The 25,196-nt window shown below is 43.6% G+C and overlaps 2 protein-coding genes across 2 annotated transcripts in view; both read left to right on the plus strand.

The window, feature by feature from the left end:
• LOC128404259 (CD276 antigen homolog) overlaps window positions 1–9,721 on the plus strand; it is a 37,445-nt gene extending 27,724 nt beyond the window's left edge. The window contains exons 2-7 of the mRNA XM_053369753.1: window positions 4,059–4,280; window positions 7,281–7,625; window positions 7,741–8,037; window positions 8,692–8,808; window positions 8,958–9,046; window positions 9,707–9,721. Coding sequence (XP_053225728.1) covers window positions 4,193–4,280; window positions 7,281–7,625; window positions 7,741–8,037; window positions 8,692–8,808; window positions 8,958–9,046; window positions 9,707–9,721 — 951 coding nt within the window. The 5' untranslated portion in view covers window positions 4,059–4,192. The remainder of the gene's footprint in view (window positions 1–4,058; window positions 4,281–7,280; window positions 7,626–7,740; window positions 8,038–8,691; window positions 8,809–8,957; window positions 9,047–9,706) is intronic.
• Window positions 9,722–20,804: 11,083 nt separating this feature from the next.
• Window positions 20,805–24,889, plus strand: LOC128404260 (SLAM family member 5-like). Its single transcript, XM_053369754.1, has 4 exons — window positions 20,805–20,859; window positions 21,157–21,501; window positions 21,653–21,952; window positions 23,401–24,889. The coding sequence occupies exons 1-4, from the start codon at window positions 20,805–20,807 to the stop codon at window positions 23,511–23,513; spliced, it is 813 nt and encodes a 270-aa protein (XP_053225729.1). The 3' UTR covers window positions 23,514–24,889.
• Window positions 24,890–25,196: the final 307 nt, after the last annotated feature.

A 25,196-nucleotide genomic window follows, 5' to 3' on the forward strand; every position in this document is an offset into this window, starting at 1 on the left:
AAAATCTGCAATGGATCAAGAAATGCATAAAGATCTACATCAGGAAGAAGCATGGGAGCAGCACCTCCTATTTGCCAAGAGGTCCCTGTAGAGGCAACGTTGCAGGCCAACATTGCCAAGGAGATGCAAGAGCTGGCCTCAATGCTGATTGAACTCTGCATCCCATACACCAACCCTGCAGGTTGACTCGGACAAAGAGGAATTCTCAAGCAGCTCCATACAACACAGGGAAACCTTTCCTTCTCTCGGTTCTTATGAAGTCTCAGAAACAGAGCCCTCAGAGACTGATGGAACACTGAATCCCACAGCCCAATATGGGAGATCAGGCACATCTCCTGTAGCCACTGCGAAGGAATTCATTGAGCTACAGCCTACACAGCAGCCTTAAACACTGGCCCCAAAGGTCTTGTGAGCAGGCCAAAAAGCAACATACCAAGTGGCTATGGTTGGGCTCTCCTTGAGAGCCAGACGTCCCAGAAATGCCTTCATCACCAGCTGCAAACAGGGTACATAAGACAATCCTCTTGAGCTTCTGTGTGGCTGGAAACAGCAGAGGTCTCTGGCTTCTTCAACCCAGGCGCCTATCCTTTCCTTTCCTTTCCTTTCCTTGCCTTGCCTTGCCTTGCCTTGCCTTGCCTTGCCTTGCCTCTCTTTTCCTATTGAGCTTGGACTCCTTCCATGTAGACTGAAGGTGTAAATGGGTGAATAAACCCTATTTCTTAAAGCTACAACAGTCTCTGTTGTGTCTTCCATTCTCCAAAGGGAAACAGATCCTCTTTGGGTGCCTGGGATCCCATGGGCTCTTTCCACCACTGGCAGAGAGATGGGCAGGCACCCAACTTTTGCAACAATAGATTCGACTGGAGCACAAGGTTGTTTTCACTCTTCTCCCTTGCAAAACATCCTTAAAAGAGATTTTCTTTTGGGAAGGAGACATGTTTTCCCTAACAGGGAGACTAAAAGGAAGGGAGGCAAATAATTAACAGCAGCAGAGTGACGGTGCTTGTCTGGTGTCAGTAAGCAGGGAGTTCCAAAGAGTAGTGCTGCCAACCCTGAAAGATCGATCCCTTGGAAGTGCAAAGCAAACATTATGACATTTGTACATGAGCCAGTTCTTCTTACTTTTTGGTTCCATCTTTTGTTATTTCTTCTCCTCAGCCTTCATCAGACTGTGGGATGAGGTGGAAAGTTTTTGAGAAGCTTGAACTTGTATTTAGTCTCAAGGGGCAGAAGATCTCCAGGTGTCATGTTTCAAAAGGAGAGAGAGAGAGAGAGAGAGAGAGAAGTTCAACAAGTGGGGCAGGATCCCAGCTTCAGCACCCCCATATCCACCCCAGAGTGGCTTGCTCTCCCCCTGAACTTCTCAAAATAAGCTGGGCTAGAGATCCTGGAGGCACATTTACCCACAGAGACCTTCCCTGGTGTCCACAGGGTCCCATCTCCCCTCCCCTCCATTTTAGCAAAGCAATTTTACTTAATTTAACACATTATGTTTTATTTTCACTAATGCTTGTATTGCTTTGTGTACTTTATGATTTATGCATACAAAACATTCATGCTCTGATGTGCACACATTTTCCCAGTACATGCATGTTTGTACATATTAATCACTGGTGAACAGCAAAGCGATATTCAGACAAGTGTGGATTTCATCTGTCATGGATGGTTTAGCTTATATTCCTTCATTGAAGGGGGTTGGACTAGATGATCCTTGGGAGCCATTCAATACCCGCAATTCTATGATTCAAACTAAGTGTTAAAATCAACAGAGGGTTACTAAACATATACACAGAAAAGGTAATGCCTCAAGTCGTCATAGTGTAAAATATAAGAACCGCAACTTGTATTGAATTTCTGTGTGGGCACCTGGTGCACATTTCCTGTTTTTTGCTCACAGCTTTCTCAGCCTGGATGACTGTGGACAAGCTTGTCAGTTACTTCACATAATTTCCCTCCTAGAGGGAGCTATGGGGCTGCAGCATTTATTATGCCTGAGAATAAAACCAGGAGCCTGGTGATCTTTCTCTCCTTTGGCCCATGAATCTTCTCTTCCCTGGGTAAGTCCCTGGGTAGGAAAAGCTGAATGCATAGGGCAGGCATCCCTAAACTCCGCCCTCCAGATGTTTTGGGACTACAACTCCCACCACCCCTAGCTGACAGGACCACTGGTCAGGGATGATGGGAGTTGTAGTCCCAAAACATCTGGAGGGCGGAGTTTGGGGGTGCCTGGCACAGGGTGTCAATCTATAGGTTTGCTTGGTCATGAAGGGGAAAGTCACTGACAATGCTGAGCTCATCTAAAGAATAGGCCCCCTCCCTGAAACCCCCCCCATCTCAGGGTCAATGTGTTTTGGCACCTGCTGGGGGCTCACATTCCACTGACAAGAGCCCCCACCCCACCAGACCTCCTCCTTTCCACCACTGCTTTCTCATTCTGGCCCAAGCAATCATGCTGGCTGTTCATGGACCCAAGGGGTGGGGCGCTGGCCAGATGAGTCTGGGGACATGGAGGAGAAGCCCCAGAGGGACTGGCTAGACTGGGACAGATCCTGGGGAGCTCAATGAACCATCCATGGGGAGGATCCTAGAAAGGTCTTCGTGGGGAGGGTTCCCCTTGTCCTGTCTAAGCTCCCTGTCAGTAACTCTAGTGTGCAGCACTGGCCTCCTTCAGAGCTGCCAGAGTCGGGCTCTGACTCAACTACTCTGCCTATTGAACCACTGGCTCCCCTTCTGGACCAGCTAGACTGGGACAGATCCTGGGGAGCTCAATGAGCCAGCCAGAGGGAGGATCCTAGAAAGGTCTGGAGAAGGATATGGGAGTCAGCTGTATGCCATCATCCCCTCCCCACTGAACTGTATTTAAGCCAGTTATTGTCAGTTGCTTTGTATTTGTGTACTTAAGCCTGGATTTTTTTGTGGGGGGGGGGATATTTACTGTCATATTCCATATTTCATACATTTCTACTTCCAATGCTCTGCCTTTTGAAGTTTTGAATGTTTGCTGTGAGCCACTTTGGGCAGAGCCCATTGTGGAAGGGACGCATTTAAATAAACTCAATCAATCCCAGTCAAGAGGGAAGTAACTGAGACAGCTGATCTTGGTTACTAGCACCCAGTTCCTGGTGAGGGTGGGGCAATGCCAGAGTGACCTTTGTTATTTGAGCTCAGTTCATAGAACAATCTGCGCATCAGACGAAAGCGGAAGATAGAGAGCTCTGGCGCAGGTGGCACCAGAGCCAATGATAGGTAGAGCCAGCACTTTTTTTCCTTAGGGGACTCAGGGGTACACACACCCCTAAACATTTTGTGAATCTTTGTACTCTTGTTCAGTTACTGTATTTATTTTTCCTGATTTGAATTATAAAATGGTGATTATCTTGAGTCAAAATGAGAGTACCCCTAAAGATTTTTAAGAAAAAAAGCACTGAGTAGAGCCAACTGATTCTAGTTCTCTCACTGCCTGCCCTACTGAGAGCTGCAAGAGGAACACAGATACTAAGGAGGAAGGGTCAAGTGGGAGGCCAGTAGAAAGTAAAAAAGGAAAACAGGTGGGGAATGGTTAAGAACAGGTGGACGCTGTCCTAAGGGAACAGTCTCCACTGCTGTGATGTGTTGCTGCACATTTGCAACCTTTTCTCTTCTTTGCAAGGGTTTAGCTTCAGGACTCCAAAAGGTTGGTGGTCTCCAGATGTGGGTGAGAATCAAACACCTTTTCTTAACAGAAACCTTTAACGGGCACACAGGCAGGTGTTTAACAATAAAGAAGCACCCTGAGCTCGCAACTCTTTCTCCTCCTCCACTGATCCTTGCTTGGAACTACCTTTGTACTTGTAACAAAGTCCTTCTCTGATCCTTCCTGGTTTATCAGGGGAGGAACAAAGAACACAGAGAGCCTTGCTGGTATAAAGAGGAGAATCCAATCTGCTTGGAAGCGAGAAGACGGACGGAGAAGACCGTTGTGTTCGCAAGTTCATGACTCTTGCGAATAAGACCCTGTACTCAGGCTACGCTTATAAGATGGAAGAACCGGCTTATTTTAGAGCACCTATCCTGTGCAGACAAATGAAGCTGTCCTTCTCAGGGTGGTGAAACAGATGCCTCAATGCCCATAAGCAGGACCTGAGCTCAACAGGCGCAGGTCTCCCCATCGTTGAGTCCCATAAAGGGGCATTCTGGTGCCTCACTGTTGCTCATGGCTCTCTGCACCTCTGGAGAGATACGATGGAGGATTTTTCTCACAGAAGGCCTCTTCTTCAGACTATTGCTCTACGCTTCCCTGGGTAAGGACTTCACTGCTTTCTTTCTCTGCCTCACTCAGAAACCACTAGTACCGTATTTTTCACCCTATAGGACACACTTTTTCCCCTCCAAAAATGAAGGGGAAATGTGTGTGCGTCCTATGGGGCGAATGCAGGCATGCCTTTCCCGCTGTCCCTCGACTTGGTTAGAAGGCTGGCGGGGGAGAGAAGCCTGCTCCTCCCCGTCGCCAGCCCTGCAAACCCGGGGGACAGCGGGAGAGGCGCAGCACGCCTTTCCTACTGTCCTGCAACTTGGTTAGAAGGCTGACGGAGGGCTTCCCCCTCCCCCAGCCCCGCAAGCTTGGCATGGCTCTGGGTCCCGTTCTGGGGGCTCCCCCCTCCCCCAGCCCCGTGCCTGGGGGGGGGAAATATTTTTTTTTCTTTATTCCCCCCCCCGAAATCTAGGTGCGTCCTATGGGCCGGTGCGTCCTATAGGGCGAAAAATACGGTAACCCACCTGTATGCATTGTTATGAAGAGATAAATTATTGGCAATATTGGTTTCTAGCACTCAGGGCCTCCTCTCCCCAGCTGGACCCCTCCCAGAACACCCTGGCTGGCTTCAAAGGATGCTCCAACAGAAGGCTTTTGAGAGTTCAATTGTATGTGTGATATTTGTTATTGAGCTGAAATTGGGGTGGGACAATTTGTGTGTATGATGAAGGTGATCATCTCCCCTAAAGGTGTGGAGTGGAACAGAATAAATGGCATGCTGGCAGCAAGTCTCCCTCATCTCCAGGGCAGAAATGTTTTCCTGTGGGATATTTTCTATTATGTGTCAGTTATTCACCAACACAAAATAAATGTCAGTTTAGAGCAAACAGTGAATTAGAGGAGCCAAGCAATGAGCAGGAAAAGGCAACTGGGGATCTTGGTGGAACAGAGTCAGTTTCCCCAAAATTTAACCAATGGGCAGATGTTCCCCAAAACAGATGTTCCCCAAAATTTGACCAATGGGCAGCTTTGAAAAGATTTAAGTGTTTAATTGATTGCTTTAGATACAGATGACGTTCAGACCTCACACTATTTTATTTCTAAACTTTATACTTTTTTTAAAAAAAAATATTCTGGACCAATCTTCTGTCTGAGTTTCTCTGGATCCCAGTTCCTGGACACCAGGACTTGATTCTTGGAATGTAACTTTGGACTTGTAACAACTTCCTTCTGTTACGGTAAAGGGCCACATTGCTATAACAGCTTGGAGAATGCAGTAAATGTTTAACTAGAGAGAGTTGGGCAGTTCAAGTGGCTCAATGTACAATTCAACAACAGTTAAGATTAATCTTGGACATTGTAAACTTTCTTGGATTTTGGTCCCAAATACCTGAGAGACTACTTTCTTCCCCATAGTCCATCTCAGCTGTTAAAACTAGGGGCACTCTTGGTAGTTTCACCTCCCTCAAACAGTTGGGGGAGTGCCAGCCCAGGAGAGGACCTTCTTTGTGACAGGCTGCTAAACTGTAGACATCCCTCCCCACAGAGTTGCACCTGGCACCTTTAGTGTAGAGTTTACATTACATGCTGAAGAGTCACCTCTTTACCCTACCATTGACACCTGCAATATAATTTTTATCTTTTTATAATATTTATTTTATAATTTTTTTCATTAATAACAATCCAACATAGACCACATAATTACAATACCAAATAATAATTCAATTTAAAAAGTCAATTGTCAGATTCCAAATTAAACATTATGGTTGACTTCCCATGTTCCGATTTCAGGAGATTTTTAGGAGATGTTGATTCCGTGTTCCCACTCCAATCCATTTATTTAATCCAAATAATATAGTTCTGATGTTGATCCTTTATTTTAACAGCCACTGGTGTGTTGACTTTTATTTTGATTTAACTCTTCCATATCCTTTAATTTGGAAGAGGAGTTTATATCTGGTAACTCCGTGTGGAATTGTTGTTGTTTTTAACATTCAATCTTATTTCTTGTTGCAATCAATCATTTTTGGCATCCCCCCCACACACTCCAAGGACTCAATATTACTGCGTAGTGACCTTTCACCATCTTGCTTCTCTTAAAAACGAAAGTGGTCTGGCATCTCATTATTACTCCAGGCTGATTTCCAGCTTTTGAATGGTTTCCCATCCAATAACAAGCTGATATCACAACAATAAAATAAATCAAAGTTCAAGTCCTCCGTAGGAGGGTATTGCCACAGAACTTCCCAATATTTCCCACACAGTTCCATTCTTTCAATTAATCCATAAGCATTATAAAGTTCTTATTGATTCCCTCTTGCAGTCCATTAATAATTGCAATCCATTAATAATCACAATCCATTAGAAGCTAATTTTCTTCTTCAGTGAAGAGCTGCCAAATCATAAAATAGAATATTGAATACATAAAAGTGAAATCAAAGGCTTCTCTCCACCACATACCAATCCAAACACAATGAAAATCTTCTCCGGATCGAGACCTTAGCACTCAGTGGCTGATTCATTTAGCAGGTTAACTTGCCTCCTTCTTCCAGAACATGCCTGTTTCTTAAGTCTGAATTCTGATATATCTTAAAAAACAGAAGAATCTCCGCTCATGGTGTCTGCGTTGGAGAGTTTCCAATGCATGCAGTGCTATGCACTCAGCGTCCCCTCCCTCCTGCGTTTTGTAGGAGGAGCAGGAGGCAGGTATCAGACAATCTGTGAGTGAGAGCTCCCCCCCCCGACCTGGGGAGGGGGGGCTTGCAAGGTTAATTACTCTCAAATTATCTTTAATTGACTGCATGTCTGGGGTCCGCTGTCATTGGAACTGCTGCACACCATGGTGGCAAAAATGGAAGTCCTCTGCAATATAATTTTTAGGACCCTCCCTATTACATTTCAAGACTGCATTTTAAATTGTTGTAACCTGCTCTGTGACCTCATGGTGAAGAATGGATAAGGAGCTAGAAACAATAATGATACTAATTTTCACCTGTGTGTGTGTGTGTGTGTGTGTGTATCTACTCCCCCACCACCCACCTCTCATTAGAAACTTCAAGCCATGCAGAGGGGAATCCAACCCATCAGCTGAAGGGGATCCTGGGAGGATCAGTCTTGTTTCCTGCCAATGTATCTCTAGGAATAACAGTGGAGAAAATGGAATGGGACTTTCTACCCCAAAGGGGTGGCCTGGGCTTTTGGCTGGGGGAATTCAGTCATGGGAAACTGGAGCACCCAAGTCCCACTGACCGGTTTGGACAACGGCTAGACATGGTGGACGAGACAACACTGAGGATCAAAGACCTGGAGTTGGATGACAGTGGGATCTACAATGCTCGCATCTGGTTTACTAAATCACAATTTCAAGAGCAGAGTTTCAGCCTCACTGTTTATGGTAAGTTATAGTTTTCACTGTTTGGCTCATGGAATAGGATCAGCACCATTTCCCTACATAGGTACTGAGAGCAGTGGGACCCAAACTTGATGTTGCTTTCATTTGTTTTCCACAGAGCTGGAACCACAATTACTCCATCAAGTGGTATCCAGTACTCCAGAGGGATGTTATGTGACCCTGCAATGCCAGACACCTGGAGGGGAAGAACTCAAGGTCTCCTGGGAAAGAGGGAATCCCCCCAGGGCCTTAGAAAGCAGCCTGGATGAGTTCCAGCTTTCTGATGGTGGGAGGCAGCTCCATATCTTCTGGAAGACCAACCCTTTTGACTCCACATTCACTTGTCTGGTCAGCAACCCTGTCATTGAAAAGAGAGCCTCATTTGATTTGTTCCATGTCTGCCCAAGTATTGAAGGTGAGCAATGTATCCTTCCCTTCTTTATCCAGAGTTGCTGTTTGGGGTCTTGGGGATTCAAGGAGAGACATTCATATATGCAAGCACCCCTCCTCACATGCTTGTTGACCAGTGTTAGAGCAAATTCAGTCCTGCTTGAAGATTGCCCTGACCCATCTGAATTGCTGCTTCTGCTGCTTCCTCCTCCTCCTACCACTAGGTAAATAAATTACATTTGGAGCAGGCAAAAGTGAAGGCTGCAGCAATGCCTGACTGCACACAGGATTGTGCTGTAATTCTGGATCCAGCCCTATGGCTACATCACCCAGTAACCAGTGTGGTGACTTGCAGAGGCTGCCAGACTCTACCCAGCAGCATAATCCCTGCTCATTGGGCCTGCTGGCTGGAGCTGATGGAAACTGGAGTCCAGCAACATCTGGAGGGCAACGCATTTCCTGCTCCTGTTTCAACACCTCTTTTCATGTCTCCCCTTCATCTCACTGGCTTCTTGTATCCTAACGGAAGGCAATTTTGTTTTGGAAGTCTGTCCCTGAAGTAATAGAATGGATTGGCATTTCTTTCATTCATTCATTCTGCTTCTCTCAGTTCTATAGGACAATCACTTTGCTTGCTGCTATTGAAGCATTTTCAAGAGTCTCTTATTGCACATTGCAGGTGAACACATTGGAACCCAGAAGATCCTGAGTCTTATTTCTGGTCTCTCTGCAGTTTTTTTGTTGGGAATTGTGATTCTGCTTGCAGTATGCCAGTGGAGAAAAATGCATCAAGGAGGTAGAACCATCTCTATTAATCTTCTTCCTATCTCACCTGGGATTGGGGCTCCCTACCAATATGCCTCTACCTTTCTTGTGTTTATCATGAGAAGCAGAATTGGGTCAGTGTCATGGAATAAATAATGTTTCTCATGTTACACTCCACAGAAAGTGTCAGTAGGCTTCCAGAGAAGGGGAAAAATGTTATTGCACACCAGAACTCAGAAGAGAGGCACTCACAACTTCCTGCTTTTCAGGTAAGATCAGCATGCAAAGCAGGGATGATGCTAGAAAATAACAATGGAAGCAACCAGTATGTTTGGGAAGTATTTATTATGTATAAACATATTTTGAAAGTTGTAATTTGATATTTTAAAAAACCATTGAAACACAAAAAAAGAATTCAGGTACCAGGGCTCAACCATAACTCCACCTCCTCCTTACCAATCCCCTAATCAAGGGAGCTGGCACATTGATGACAACACAAACTTTTGTGAACTAGAATCCACTTCACCAGATTCATGAAGGGTAATCTCTAGGGTTGTGCACTGGATTTTGCCAAAGTGAACTGGGCTGATATGAGCAGTGCTTTTTTCTGGGAGGACGCAGGGGTACACATACCCCTAAACATTTTGTGAATCTAAGTTTGGCCTAATTGAGGGGCAGTATTTCAATATGAGTAGGAAAATGAGAGTACCCCTAAACATTTTTAAAGAAAAAAAGCACTGGATATGAGGAAAACCTGGTGTTGGCTGAGTTGAGTTGAGACCTCCCAGAAAGATCGAGGGCTATCGTTTGCAGGTGGGAGGAGGAGAGACAGCCAATCACTGCAAAGTGCAGCCCAGGTTTGGTTGCAAGAGTGTTTCCAAGCAGCCCTGATTCAATCCTCCTGGTTGTGAGGGCCTGCTTCCCCACAGGGAAAGGGCTTGTGATACAGCAATAAACAGGATTGCACCCTTCACTCACCAGCTATTCTGGACTCTTGCTAAAATACTAATTTTATCATTAATACAAACTGGACTCCTATATAATAACTGAGACATAGACTTTACCTTTAAAAATGCCACTTCTGGAGTAAGGAAACAGACCACTTTTATCTATTAAAAATGGGCAGCTTCAGCTGCTCTCTTATTAGCTATGGGGAATGATCCAGGAGCCTGTACAACCAAACACTAACCCTAAATACGGGATTGGAGAGATAGGGAAGAGCCCTGTGACCTTCCTTAGGGCACTGCAGGGCCTGACCAAGGCTCAATTTGTGTCCAGGGTTTAGGTGGGGTCAAATGCTCGGAAACTCTTTTAGGAGTGGCATCTGAGAGTCTCCTGCCATGTCTGTAGCTGGTTGTATTTTTCTCTGCCCCTGCAGGTTTTCTGCAAATGTAAGGAATTTCACAAGAGTTCCAAACCACTTTCAGAAGCCGATCTTCCTATCCATTCTGACCCAGTAGCAGACACATATACCTCAGAAGATGAACAAGGTACCTCACAGACCAAGGGTTCGGGAGAGCAGGCATGTCTCTTGGAACCAGTGCAAACGTTTGTTTCGATGCAACATCAACAGTTCATACAACACAACAGCCAGAGCTTTCAAGTCGAGAACACATACACCCTACTCCTGCAACAGAACACGTGCAACAGACGGAACATCCCTTCTCAACAGACAGAGCATCCATTGTCTACTGATGGAGCGTCCCCTTCTCAACAGACAGAGCATCCCTTGTCAACCGATGGAGCGTCCCCTTCTCAACAGACAGAGCATCCCTTGTCAACTGATGGAGCATCCCCTTCTCAACAGACAGAGCATCCATTGTCAACTGATGGAGCATCCCCTTCTCAACAGACGGACCATCCATTGTCAACTGATGGAGCATCCCCTTCTCAACAGACAGAGCATCCCTTGTCAACTGATGGAGCATCCCCTTCTCAACAGACAGAGCATCCCTTGTCAACCGATGGAGCGTCCCCTTCTCAACAGACGGAGCATCCATTGTCAACTGATGGAGCATCCCCTTCTCAACAGACAGAGCATCCCTTGTCAACTGATGGAGCGTCCCCTTTTCAACAGACGGACCATCCATTGTCAACTGATGGAGCGTCCCCTTCTCAACAGACGGAGCATCCATTGTCAACTGATGGAGCATCCCCTTCTCAACAGACAGAGCATCCCTTGTCAACTGATGGAGCGTCCCCTTCTCAACAGACGGACCATCCATTGTCAACTGATGGAGCGTCCCCTTCTCAACAGACAGAGCATCCCTTGTCAACTGATGGAGCATCCCCTTCTCAACAGACAGAGCATCCCTTGTCAACTGATGGAGCATCCCCTTCTCAACAGACGGACCATCCATTGTCAACTGATGGAGCGTCCCCTTCTCAACAGATGAAGCATCCCTTGTCAACTGATGGAGAGTCCCCTTCTCAACAGACGGACCATCCATTGTCTACTGATGGAGCGTCCCCTTCTCAACAGACGGAGCATCCATTGTCAACTGATGGAGCGTCCCCTTCTCAACAGACAGAGCATCCCTTGTCAACTGATGGAGCGTCCCCTTCTCAACAGACGGACCATCCATTGTCAACTGATGGAGCGTCCCCTTCTCAACAGACAGAGCATCCCTTGTCAACTGATGGAGTGTCCCCTTCTCAACAGACAGAGCATCCCTTGTCAACTGATGGAGCGTCCCCTTCTCAACAGACGGAGCATCCATTGTCAACTGATGGAGCGTCCCCTTCTCAACAGACGGACCATCCATTGTCAACTGATGGAGCATCCCCTTCTCAACAGACAGAGCATCCCTTGTCAACTGATGGAGCGTCCCCTTTTCAACAGACGGACCATCCATTGTCAACTGATGGAGCGTCCCCTTCTCAACAGATGAAGCATCCCTTGTCAACTGATGGAGAGTCCCCTTCTCAACAGACGGACCATCCATTGTCAACTGATGGAGCGTCCCCTTCTCAACAGACAGAGAATCCATTGTCAACTGATGGAGAGTCCCCTTCTCAACAGACGGACCATCCATTGTCAACTGATGGAGCGTCCCCTTCTCAACAGACGAAGCATCCCTTGTCAACTGATGGAGCGTCCCCTTCTCAACAGACAGAGAATCCATTGTCAACTGATGGAGAGTCCCCTTCTCAACAGACGGACCATCCATTGTCAACTGATGGAGAGTCCCCTTCTCAACAGACGAAGCATCCCTTGTCAACTGATGGAGCGTCCCCTTCTCAACAGACAGAGAATCCATTGTCAACTGATGGAGAGTCCCCTTCTCAACAGACAGAGAATCCATTGTCAACTGATGGAGAGTCCCCTTCTCAACAGACAGAGAATCCATTGTCAACTGATGGAGCGTCCCCTTCTCAACAGACGAAGCATCCCTTGTCAACTGATGGAGCGTCCCCTTCTCAACTGATGGAGCTTCCTGGCTAGAAATCCTCTCTTGGCCTGGAGCCAAGGGTGCATTTTAGTAGTGCTGTTGTTAAGATGGCATCAATAGAGACAGGAAAGGCAAGATGGTTGCCAGCCTGTGATTCTAGTCTCTTCATTTCGAAATTCTTTGTACAACTTGACAGAGAAATACCCAGAGAGGGAGAAATTAAGTCCGTCGGAGGAAACCCTGTGATTCTAGTTCTTTCTACTTCAGGAGAGGCCACGCCCATCTCAAGTTACACATAGAAGATTTTGTCTCAGTGCTGGAAAGCAGGAAGTTCTGGCTGGAGGACTGAGACAACCTTCATGTCTACTCTAGCAATGTTGTGTTTGACTGCACCTGATTCTTACATCCCACACTATTGACTGTGCTGTCATCCTTTGGTGCTGTGATCCTTTGGTGAAATGAAATGACATGTTTGATCTGGAAGGGTATAAAAAACATTGCTTTGGATGTGGTTCTTAGCAGCCTCCTCCTTATTTTTGAGGCTGTTTCTAGGAACATTTGTATTTCAATGAAGACCTATCTTGAATTAATTTTATTATTTCAGTCACAGAACAGTTCCAGCCCACATACAATATCAAGGAAGTCATAAAACACTATAGGGGTACATTTGAATTTGCAATTAGGTATAACAGGGACAATGCAGATATAGCAACAGTTTAAAAATATATAAATTAAAACTTAGTCACTAACATATAACCTAAAATTCTCATTTAAGGCCGTAATCATGATAGCACAGCTTGTTCCCTAAGTTTTATGGCAATCACACAGAATTTGGCTACCCTTAACGTGATCTCAGGAGCCTTGTCCTCTACCAGGGATTTTAGACATTGAAGTTCGGATTCATTTGGAGATTTTTGTATAGCAGGGGTAATAAATGCCGAGTGTATATCCCCGTAGAAATGGCAGAGTAACAAGGCATGAGAGACAGTTTCTACCTCCATCAAGCTGCAGGGGCAGACTCATTCCTTACCCTCAAATCTGCCCTGCAATAAGGCAGATGGCAGCACGTTGAATCTAGCGAGGGTAAATGACCGTCTGTATTCACGTATTTGTAATTTTGACATATAATTTGCTGAGGTAAATCTTCTCCCATTATCTTTTATTGCTGGGTGTTTATTTATCTCGCTCACGTGGCATTGCAGTTCCACATCCCAAATTCATTGGCAGATTATTGCTCTAGCTTTCTCATAACCTACAGCTATCAGGGCCTATGGGGAAAACCCAAAGCCTTTTATTTTTCTTCTTCTTTCCCCCCCCTTTTTTTAAAGAAAAGAATTTTTAATACACATATATTACAAATATACAAACATACAAACATACATTTCATACAATCCTTAAAAGTATTCAAACATACCTACACTCAATCCCACGAATAATTCATTTTTCCATCACCATCCACCACCCCTCACCCCACCTTTGTGTTTGACTTCCAATCTACTCAATTGCAATTTCTTTCCACTTCTATTACTTTCTTTCACACATCTTTTAAACACCTTCCAGTCCCTGTCTATCTTCTCTTTTGAGATCCTTCCAATTTCTCCCATTGTTTTGGATATATTGTAGTACTCCAATAATTTGGCAAGCCACTCTATTTTTGTCAGTACAATACCGTTTTTCCAATTTTTCGCAATCAATAGCCTTGTGGCTACAGTTGCGTATAAATATAAGGTCTTGTCTTCTTCCTTTAGGCTTCCTGGTACTATTCCCAATAGAAAACCTTCTGGTGTTTTCCTAAATGAATATCTGAACATTTTTTTTTCATTTCGTTATAAATTATTTCCCAAAATTGATTGATGTTTAAACAATTCCACCAAATATGTATCAGAGTCCCTTTTACGGTGTTGCATCGCCAGCAGACATCGTTACAATTTTTATTCATTTTTGCTATTTTTTAAGGTGTTAAATACCATCTATGTTGTATTTTGAGGTAATTTTCTTTCAATATATAACACATAGTGAATTTCATATCTTCTTTCCACAATTTTTCCCATTGTTCAAACATAATATTTTCCCCACTATCTTCTGCCCATTTAATCATTGATGCTTTAACCAATTCATCCTTTGTTTCCCACTCTAAGATCAGATTATATAATTTAGATATATATTTTTGATTTTTCTTGTATTACGTATTTATCAAATTTTGATATTTCTTTTTCAAATCCTAACTTTTTGTCTTTCGCTAATCTATACTTAATTTGAATATATTGGAACCAATCACTAATATGAGCTTTAATTTCTGTATAATCCTTTAATTCCAATTCTCCGTTTTCTTCCTTTAATACAATTTTATAGGTAGCCCAATTTTCTTTCATATTTAATTTTTTCACTGCGACAATTTCTGCCGGCGATGCCCACCAGGGAGTTTTCGGTTCTAGGAGTCTTTTATATTTCTCCCATATTTTATATATAGACTTTCTAACTATATGCCCTAGGAAGCCTTTATGGACTTTGACTTTTTCATCTATTAGATAGGCATGCCATCCAAATCTCGTCTCTACTCTCTCTAAATCCAATACATCAGAGTCATCTAATTTGATCCATTCTTTTAGCCAGGTCAGACCCACCGCATCATGATATAACTGCTGCTCCAGAGAAGCGGACACGGAGCAATGGATCCAAACTACAAGAAAGAAGATTCCACCTAAACATTAGAAAGAACTTCCTGACAGTAAGAGCTGTTTGACAGTGGAATTTGCTGCCAAGGAGTGTGGTGGAGTCTCCTTCTTTGGAGGTCTTTAAGCAGAGGCTTGACAACCATATGTCAGGAGTGCTCTGATGGTGTTTCCTGCTTGGCAGGGGGTTGGACTTGATGGCCCTTGTGGTCTCTTCCAACTCTATGATTCTATGAATCTATGAACTCCATGTCAGGGAGACCAAATCCTCCTCTCTCCTTCTTATCTATCATTATTTTGTGTTTTATTCTTGGTTTTTCCCCTGACCATACGAATTTAGCTAAATCTCTTTTCCAATTATTAAAACATTTATCTCCTCCTAGTATTGGGATACTTTGAAATAAAAACATCATCCTTGGTAATATGTTCATCTTTATTACCGATATTTTCCCTAGTAAGGAAAGATTTAATTTCCCCCATACTTGCAAATCATTTTTTATTTCATTCTATGTTTTCCCATAGTTCTCATTACTTAAATCTATAGTGTTTGTTGTTAAATTTATTCCAAGATACCTTATTTTCTTTTTAATTTCCAATCCTGTTATTTCTTGTAATTTCACTTTATCTTTTTATTCCTTATTTTTCACTAATACTTTAGTTTTCCCATAGTTTAATTTGAATCTTGCTAATCTGCCATATTCGTTTATGCATTCCAATATTCTAGGTGTACATTGTAGGGGATTTTCTGTTGTGATCATAACATCGTCTGCAAAGGCTCTTAACTTGTATCTTTTTTCACCAACTGCTATTCCTCTTATTTGGTTGTCCTGCCTTATTTTCTTTAACCTCTAATACTATTACTATTATAAATACTATTATAAATAACATTGGGTATAGGGGGCATCCTTGTCTTGTACCTTTAAAGATATTGATTTCTTCTCCAAACTCTCCATTAATAATAATTTTTGCTTTCTTTTGGTTATGTATTGCATTTATAGAATCATAGAATCATAGAATCATAGAGTTGGAAGAGAGACCACAAGGGCCATCGAGTCCAACCCCCTGCCAAGCAGGAAACACCATCAGAGCACTCCTGACATATGGTTGCCAAGCCTCTGCTTAAAGACCTCCAAAGAAGGAGACTCCACCACACTCCTTGGCAGCAAATTCCACTGTCAAACAGCTCTTACTGTCAGGAAGTTCTTCCTAATGTTTAGGTGGAATCTTCTTTCTTGTAGTTTGGATCCATTGCTCCGTGTCCGCTTCTCTGGAGCAGCAGAAAACAACCTTTCTCCCTCCTCTATGTGACATCCTTTTATATATTTGAACATGGCTATCATATCACCCCTTAACCTCCTCTTCTCCAGGCTAAACATGCCCAGCTCCCTTAGCCGTTCCTCATAAGGCATCGTTTCCAGGCCTTTGACCATTTTGGTTGCCCTCCTCTGGACACGTTCCAGTTTGTCAGTGTCCTTCTTGAACTGTGGTGCCCAGAACTGGACACAGTACTCCAGGTGAGGTCTGACCAGAGCAGAATACAGTGGCACTATTACTTCCCTTGATCTAGATGCTATACTCCTATTGATGCAGCCCAGAATTGCATTGGCTTTTTTAGCTGCCGCATCACACTGTTGGCTCATGTCAAGTTTGTGGTCAGCCAAGACTCCTAGATCCTTTTCACATGTACTGCTCTCAAGCCAGGTGTCACCCATCTTGTATTTGTGCCTCTCATTTTTTTTGCCCAAGTGCAATACTTTACATTTCTCCCTGTTAAAATTCATCTTGTTTGTTTTGGCCCAGTTCTCTAATCTGTCAAGGTCGTTTTGAAGTGTGATCCTGTCCTCTGGGGTGTTAGCCACCCCTCCCAGTTTGGTGTCATCTGCAAATTTGATCAGGATGCCCTTGAGTCCATCATCCAAGTCGTTGATAAAGATGTTGAATAAGACCAGGCCCAAGACAGAACCCTGTGGCACCCCACTAGTCACTCTTCTCCAGGATGAAGAGGAACCATTGATGAGCACCCTTTGGGTTCAGTCAGTCAGCCAGTTACAAATCCACTGAGTGGTAGCATAGTCAAGACCGCATTTTACCAGCTTCTTTACAAGAATATCATGGGGCACCTTGTCAAATGCCTTGCTGAAATCAAGGTAGGCTACATCCACTGCGTTCCCTTCATCTACCAGGCTTGTAATTCTGTCAAAAAACGAGATCAGGTTAGTCTGACATGACTTATTTTTCAGAAATCCATGCTGACTATTGGTGATCACAGCATTCCTTTCTAGGTGCTCACAGACTGTTTGCTTAATGATCTGCTCCAGAATCTTCCCTGGTATTGATGTCAGACTGACTGGGCGGTAATTATTTGGGTCCTCTCTTTCCCCCTTTTTTGAAAATAGGGACAACATTTGCCCTCCTCCAGTCTGCCGGGACTTCGCCTGTTCTCCAGGAATTCTCAAAGATGACTGCCAGTGGTTCTGAAATCACATCTGCCAGTTCTTTTAATACTCTTGGATGCAGTTCATCTGGCCCTGGAGACTTGAATACATCTAGACTAGCCAAGTATTCTTGTACTATCTCCTTAGTTATTCTGGGCTGTGTTTCCTCTGCTGAATCATTTGCTCCAAATTCTTCAGGTCGGGCATTGTTTTCTTTATCGGAGAAGACTGAGGCAAAGAAGGCATTGAGGAGTTCAGCCCTTTCTGTGTCCCCTGTTTGCATTTCACCATCTTCTCCTCTGAGTGACCCCACTGTTTCTTTGTTCTTCCTTTTGCTACGAACATACCCATAAAAGCTTTTTTGTTGCTTTTAACCTCTCTAGCAAGCCTGAGTTCATTCTGTGCTTTAGCTTTTCTGACTTTGTGTCTACACGTGCTGGCTATTTGTTTGAATTCCTCTTTGGTGGTTTCCCCCCTTTTCCATTTTTTGTACACATCCTTTTTTAATCTTAACTCAGTTAAAAGTTCTTTAGATAGCCACCCTGGCTTCTTTAGGCACCTTCCATGTTTCCGTCTCATTGGTATTTCCTGAAGTTGTGCTTTTACTATCTCCCTCTTAACAAACTCCCAGCCATCATGAACTCCCTTTCCTTTTAGTATTACTGTCCATGGGATCTCACCCAGCACTTCCCTAAGTTTTATGAAGTCGACTTTCTTAAAGTCAAGAAATTGAGTCCTAGTATGCTTGGCTGCTCCTTTCCGCTGTATAGTAAACTTCAGAAGAGCATGATCACTCGCGCCTAATGATCCTTCCACTTCTACCCCACTAACCAGGTCATCAACATTGGTTAGGACCAGATCTAAAATGGCTGCTCCTCTTGTTGCTTCTCCCACTTTCTGGACAATGAAGTTGTCCGCAAGGCCAGTGAGGAATCTGTTTGACCTTATGCTCTTGGCTGAGTTTGACATCCAACAAATATCCGGGTAATTGAAGTCCCCCATTACTACTATCTCCCTTCCTTTTGCATGCTTGGCCATCTGTTCCAGGAAGGCATCATCTATGTCCTCCGTTTGGCTTGGGGATCTATAGTAAACTCCCACAATGAGGTCTCTGTTATTCTTCTCTCCCTTAATTTTGACCCAAATGCTCTCACTTTGGTTTTGAGGTTCTAAATCTCAGATCTCTTCACAGGTATACACATCCCTGACATATAACGCCACTCCTCCTCCTTTCTTGTCTGGTTTGTTTCTCTGAAATAGATTGTATCCCTCCATTATTACATTCCAATCGTGGGACTTATCCCACCAGGTTTCAGTGATGCCTATTATGTCATATTTAGTTTGCTGTACCAAGAGCTCAAGCTCATCTTGTTTATTTCCCATGCTTTGCGCATTAGTGTACAGACATTGAAGTCCATTAATCATTCCCCCGTGTCTCTTATTTAAGGATTTTTTCCTCCCACCACTAGGTCTGCTTCAGCAATAGCAACACGAAGCCTCCGAAATGCAGAGGGAACCCTCCCTCCACGCTCCGGAGGCTACGCGTTGCTTTCGCTGAAGCCTGGAGAGTGAAAGGGGTCGGTGTGCACCGACCCCTCTCGCTCTCCAGGCTTCAGGAAGCTATCCACAAGCCTTGCAAGCCCAGCGAGAGTCCCCGCGGGCTCGCAAGGCTTGCGGGCAGCAGCCTGCAGCCCAAAGCACGGGGCGCCCTCCGGAGGATGACCCGTGCTTCGCACAGGTGTCCGCAAGCCTTGCGCACCTGGGGGGAGTTGCTGCCGGGCTCGCAAGGCTTGCGGATAGCAGCCTGTTCTGGGGGCTGAGCTTCCCCCGCCCCAGCCCCGTGGCTGGGAGGGGAAATAAAATTTTTGTGTTCATTCCCCCCCCCAAAAAAAAGCCGAGGTGTGTCGTATGGGCCAGTGCGCCCTATAGGGCAAAAAATACGGTATCTCCATTAGAAGCTATGAGTGTGAAAAAGATAAATATGAGTAAAAATTGGGTTACCTATGAGAAAATGTTGGGGGGGAGGAGGAAATAAATGGAAAATGAAATCATATGAAGAGGTTAAAGAATATGTAAATGATTGGTTGCACTATCACCAAGTCAATGAAATATATAAAGAGGATTTAAAGGGAAAAGGATTTGATGATAAAAAATCAAAATTTGAAATAGAAATATTAAACAATGAATGTAAAACAATGTCTAAAATGTATAAAATACTGTTGGAATGGCATTTGAAAGATGAGGAAGTGAAATCGGTAATGATACATAGGGCAAATGACTTTGGATATAATATACAGCTTGAAGAATGGGAAAGGTTGTGGAATGAAAGGATAAAATTTACAGCCTGTAATGCTTTGAAAGAGAATATGATGAAAATGATGTATAGATGGTATATTACACCAGTGAAATTAGCTAAAATGTATAAGACAAATAATAAATGTTGGAAATGTAAAGAAAAAGAAGGAACATTTTATCATATGTGGTGGGAATGTAAAAAAGTAAAGAACTTCTGGGAAATGATATAGAATGAGATGAAAAAGATGTTGAAATATACATTTTTTTAAAAAAACCAGAAGCATTTTTACTTGGTATTATAGGTCAGGACATTAATAGGCAAGATGTTAAATTGTTTTTATATGCAACAACTGCGGTAAGAGTATTGTTAGCCCAAAAATGGAAACAAGAATAAATTCCGATGAAAGAGGAATGGCAGACAAAATTAATGAACTATGCAGAATTGGACAAAATGATAGGAAGGATTCAAAACCTATGGGACCGGAGATTCACAGAAGATTGGAAGACGTATATGAACTATTTGAAGAGCAACTGTAATCAACAAATTACCCAGTGTACCTGAAGGAGCATCTCCTCCCCCATCATACAGCCCAAACATTGAGGTCCAGCGTCAAGGGTCTTCTGGCAGTTCCCTCGCTGCGAAAAGTGAGGTTACAGGGAACCAGACAGAGGGCCTTCTCGGTGGTGGCGCCTGCCCTGTGGAATGCCCTCCTGTAAGATGCCAAGGGGATTAAAAACTATTTTAGAGAATATCTGAAGGCAGCCCTGTATCGGGAAGTTTTTAATGTTTGATGTTTCAGTATGATCTGATATATGCTGTGAGCCACCCAGAGTGGCTGGGGAAACCCAGCCAGATGAGTGGGGTAAAAATAATAATAATAATAATAATAATAATAATAATAATAATAATAATAATAATATAATAATAATAGCAATACTCCCACAACAATTTAAAAGGCCATAGGTAGCTTAATCAGCCAAAGGCCTTGTTTTGGTCAGCAAAATAACTTCCATCAATAAGATGAGGCTGGTGCAGAAAGGGAGGCATTGTGGTGGCAAATTGTTTCTATGATACTGTATCCTGAAAAGGAAGTGAGATGTCGCAGAGAAGATAAGGAGCCAAAAGAAAAAGCGGAAACTGCTGCGGTTGGGGGGCTGTGGTCAAAGCAGGAGGGGCTTAGCCATGCACAGTGGAGCCCATTCCAGCTCTGAAACAGGACACTGGCAAAGAAGATGGAGTCCAAAACCACTTGGCTAATTCTGTTGCTTTGGACTATCCAATCTGCAGGTGAGGCAGGACATCTGGCAGGACATCTGCAGCCAAATGGGACCCAGGATGACTCAGGGTCCAGAGGCTGAGTTCCTTCTTTTGCATGGGTGATCCTTCCCAGTGTTAATAAGGATACCAATGCCAGATTTTAAGGGTTAAGTGAAGCAAGGGCTGTTTGGGTGAGGAGGTATTTTGTGTGAAAGGTGAACGTAACGACTGAATGCAGATGGAAGTTTCGAGGAGTGTGAACAGCATACCGATTTCATTTTTATTGGGTCATAAACATTCTCTCTCACCTTTCTCTTTTATAAATAGGGCCTCTAAGTAATCCAGAACAGGTTCCTCCCCAGTATCAGGTAAGGTGGACCATAGGAGGATCAGTCTTGCTGCAGGTGAACGTTCCCTCAGAAGAAACCATAGACAAAATTGAATGGGTTTTCAAGCTTAAAACTGGTTTGGAACTCTGGTTTGCTGAATCCAGGGGCAGAAAGCTGGAGAGGCCTCATCCAAGAGACAGATTTGGGCAGCGGCTAGAAATGGTCAATGAGACCACATTGAGGATCAAAGATCTGCAGATGGGGGACAGTGGAGCATACAGGGCTCGCGTGAGCTTTGCTACACAACACTTTCAAGATCAAACATTCCTCCTCACTGTGTACGGTAAGTGGTTGTTTTCTCACTTGTGTTTGATGCTTAACCGAGCATGGAAAAGGACCCAGCCCTTCCCATCCCCTGCTGTCTTTTCACTGGGCTGTTACTGACACCCGTCAGTGGCACCAATGGCACAAACTTTCCCTACATTTCCCCACAGAGCTGGTCCCAGAGCTGAAGATTCTCCCCCAAAATGTGTCCAATACTCCATATGGCTGCAATGTGACCTTGCAATGTCAGGTGTCCGGAACGGGAGAATTTAACATCTCCTGGAGAAGAGGGAACCCCCTCAGGGACATAGAAGTTGGGTCAGACTGGTTCCAGCTCTCTAATAATGGCAAGGACCTCCACTTGTCCTGGTGGCTCAACTCCTCAGAACCCATCTTCACCTGCCTGGTCACCAGTCCAGACGATCAGAAGAACATCTCCTTCAGTGTGCTCAATATCTGCCAGACTAGGGGTGAGTTGGCTGCAAGCCTGTGAGTGAATCGGAGGGGTTACTGGTTTGTCGTTTACAGTAGTACCTCGGTTTACGAACTTAATCTGTTCCAGAACTCCATTCTTAAACCAAAACTGTTCTTAAACCAAGGTGTGCTTTCCCTAGCGAGGCCTCCCGCCGCCGGTGCCCTTCCACCGTTCGGATTTGGTTCTTAGACCGAGGTAAAGTTCTCAGACCAAGACACAATTTCCGGTTTTGCGGAGTTTGTAAACCAAATCGTTCTTAAACCGCACTGTTCATAAACCGGGATACCACTGTGCTTGTGTTTAGGTTTGCCATCTGCCGTGTATAATACAGGATTTCCATATTTCAATATAAAATGCTACGTCCTGTATTGATACAGTTTTATCCTGTATTTCAGGTCCTCTCTCTCTCTCTGCTGAGTTATGGATCCTCTCCAAATGCATGTGTTTGAAAGGATGTGTGAAAGGTCATGAATTGGTCATGTATTCATGCTCTGGTAGCCAAGCACAGACAGATTTATGAACATGCGTGTATGTGTGTGATAAATTCCAGAGGGGCCACGCTGTTAGGCTGCAATAGATGGTAATGGATTGCTCTGAAGTCATTTCAGCACCAGATGAAAAGAAAAATTGACCCCCAACTGCCCTGCCCCTCTCCAACCCATTCTGTATTTTGCCAAAACAAAGCTGGCAACCCTACTTGTGTTTTTTCTTGTGTTTTATTCTGTGAACTGTCCTGAGATAGAATAACAATAATAACAATAATAATTTATTATTTATACCCTGCCCATCTGGCTGAGTTTCCCCAGCCACTCTGGGTGGCTCCGAATCGAGTGTTAAAAACAATATTAAAAACTTCCCTAAACAGGGCTGCCTTCAAATGTCTTTTAAAGATAAGATATAGTTCTTGATGAAGGGGGGTATATAATTTTAATAAATAAAATAATAAATGAACAAACAAATCTCTAGCTCAAGTATGTTTTTAAAAGAAGAAAACTGGGCCAGGGAAGTAAACTATTTCACAGGGTTCACCATCTGCAAATTGTAGGGAGGCATCGCATAATCTTCTTTTGATGCAGGTCTTCCCCTCTGGATTTTCTCTGAGCGGGTGCCTGAACATTCACAGGTCTGGGAACTTTGCAAACCAACCAGAGCTCTGCTATCAAAGGTTGCAAGATGTCAGAGCACATTGGGGTCTCTCAGAAGCCGCCTGGAGCTCACATTCTCCAGCTCAGGACCCCAGAGGAAGGGTGCTCAACCCCATTGTTTACCACTGGGGCAGACAGGGCAGGCCCACAATATTAGCCTGACCCAACAGCGTGGCTCTTTTATGTTCTTATGTTCATAGCTTTTTGGGGGAGGTATTGTGAGGCTCTCATCAGGAGTGGGATATCCCCAGATATTTTCTGGTGGCTCCCTCCTTCAATGTCTTCTCTTCCCCTACAGGAGAAAACATCCCCATGTCTTGGGTAAACCTGAGAGTTATCTTCATTCTTCTAGGACTCTTGGTGCAGATCACAATTCTCACCTTGGTGTACATATTTGGAAGAAAAGAATAGCACTGAATCTGCTGAAGTCCTTTGAGGGAGACCCATGTGAATCCCACAATATTCCCTTTTTAAAATCCATTTGTCTGACATGTTTGATTTGCACTTTTTAGTCCCTACCTGTAACCTTCAAAATTCTGATGAGAGAACTCTTCTCATTTCTAAAGGTGTGTTTTGGGAATATTTTGTTTGGGAAGGAGGTGGAATAAACAAATTTTGATGGTTTTTCTGCCTTCTGGAGAGACCATCTCATCAGGAGGTCTCTATGGTCCTTTCAGGACTTGTTGATGAACTTTTTAGCAAGCCTTTTGAGTGGGGATATTTTTATACCCACCTGAATTTGAAATTGTTTTTATATCTGTTTTTATTGTTGATGTTTCTTATCGTTAAATTGCTTTGGACGTTTCATGGGACGTGATGCATGAATGAAAGAAATCAATAAAATAAAGCAGGGTGATCTTCTTCACTAAACCAGGGAGGCCAGGAGTTGTAGTCCAACAAGAGGAGGATGACATTAATGATGCATTTTATTTGGGAAAATTGCTTGCAAAAATGTCAATATTTAAGAAAATTGCATGTCAAGTCATTTTATTACCAGTTTCAAAACAAAGAACACCGCTTACAAAATTTAAAAGCTCAGAACAAAGTAAAAAACAACAACTGTAAAACCACATATACATGCAAAAAAAGGTAAATTAGGAAAAATGCACTCTAAAATGCTAGTGAATTGTCAGAAGGTCTTAAAAATATCCACAAACTGATTTGGAAATGTGGTTAAATATACATGAGCAACAGATATAACTTAAGGGTGTGGAAACCCAGACCACCCCAAATTGGTTCGGATCCTGTTTTGGATCTGTCCCTGATTTGCTTTGGATCAATTTGGACCCAATTCAGCTCAATTCCAGTACATTCATCTGCCCTGGGAAACCAAAACAGCCACACACACACCCTTGTGTCGCTCAATGTAGGTGCATGAAATTTGGAGACATTGTATTCCCTCAAGAGGTGGTTAACTCCATCAAATTTCAAATAGGGTTTGTGCAAGCCACCTTTAAAGTTTGCAGAAAGAAAGAAAGAAAGAAAGAAAGAAAGAAAGAAAGAAAGAAAGAAAGATTTTAGTGCTCATTCTTGCCAGTCCACATGCTCCTGTTCCGCCTGTTCCATGAAGTTTTTTTAATTAAACTTTATACTTTATACACTCTGTGTGATGCTTCTGACTGTGTACACTGTGTACAATGTACTCAAAAGACTCTCCGCCTCTCTCTCTCTCACACACACAAACGACAATGTATTAGTAAAGACACAGGAAACAGCTTTAAATGAAATGCAAACCTAATCTAAAAAAGAAAACCTTTTTTTAAAAATATTTTTATTAGGAATTTCAACATAACAATTTATCAAAAATACATCACCCTCATTTCCTCCCCCCCATTTCCCCCCTCCCCCCATAAAAGAAAAATCCACCCTCCCACTCCCCCCCCCAACTTCCCTCAGCTCCTCTCTCTGGTTTCTCAGCACATGTTATTTTCTGTATGTTTAAAATTGTAAAGATCCTCAGTTTATCTATCTGTATATTACCAATAAAGAGTTTGTGTATTCAAAACCTGCCAAGGAGTCCAGTTCATTTTGTTGTTTCTTTAAATACTTCATAAAAGGTTCCCATTCTTCTTTAAAGCCACAGTTATCCTTGTC

This window comes from Podarcis raffonei, chromosome 16 (genome assembly GCF_027172205.1).
Source record: "Podarcis raffonei isolate rPodRaf1 chromosome 16, rPodRaf1.pri, whole genome shotgun sequence".
NCBI classification, from domain to species: Eukaryota; Metazoa; Chordata; class Lepidosauria; order Squamata; family Lacertidae; genus Podarcis; species Podarcis raffonei.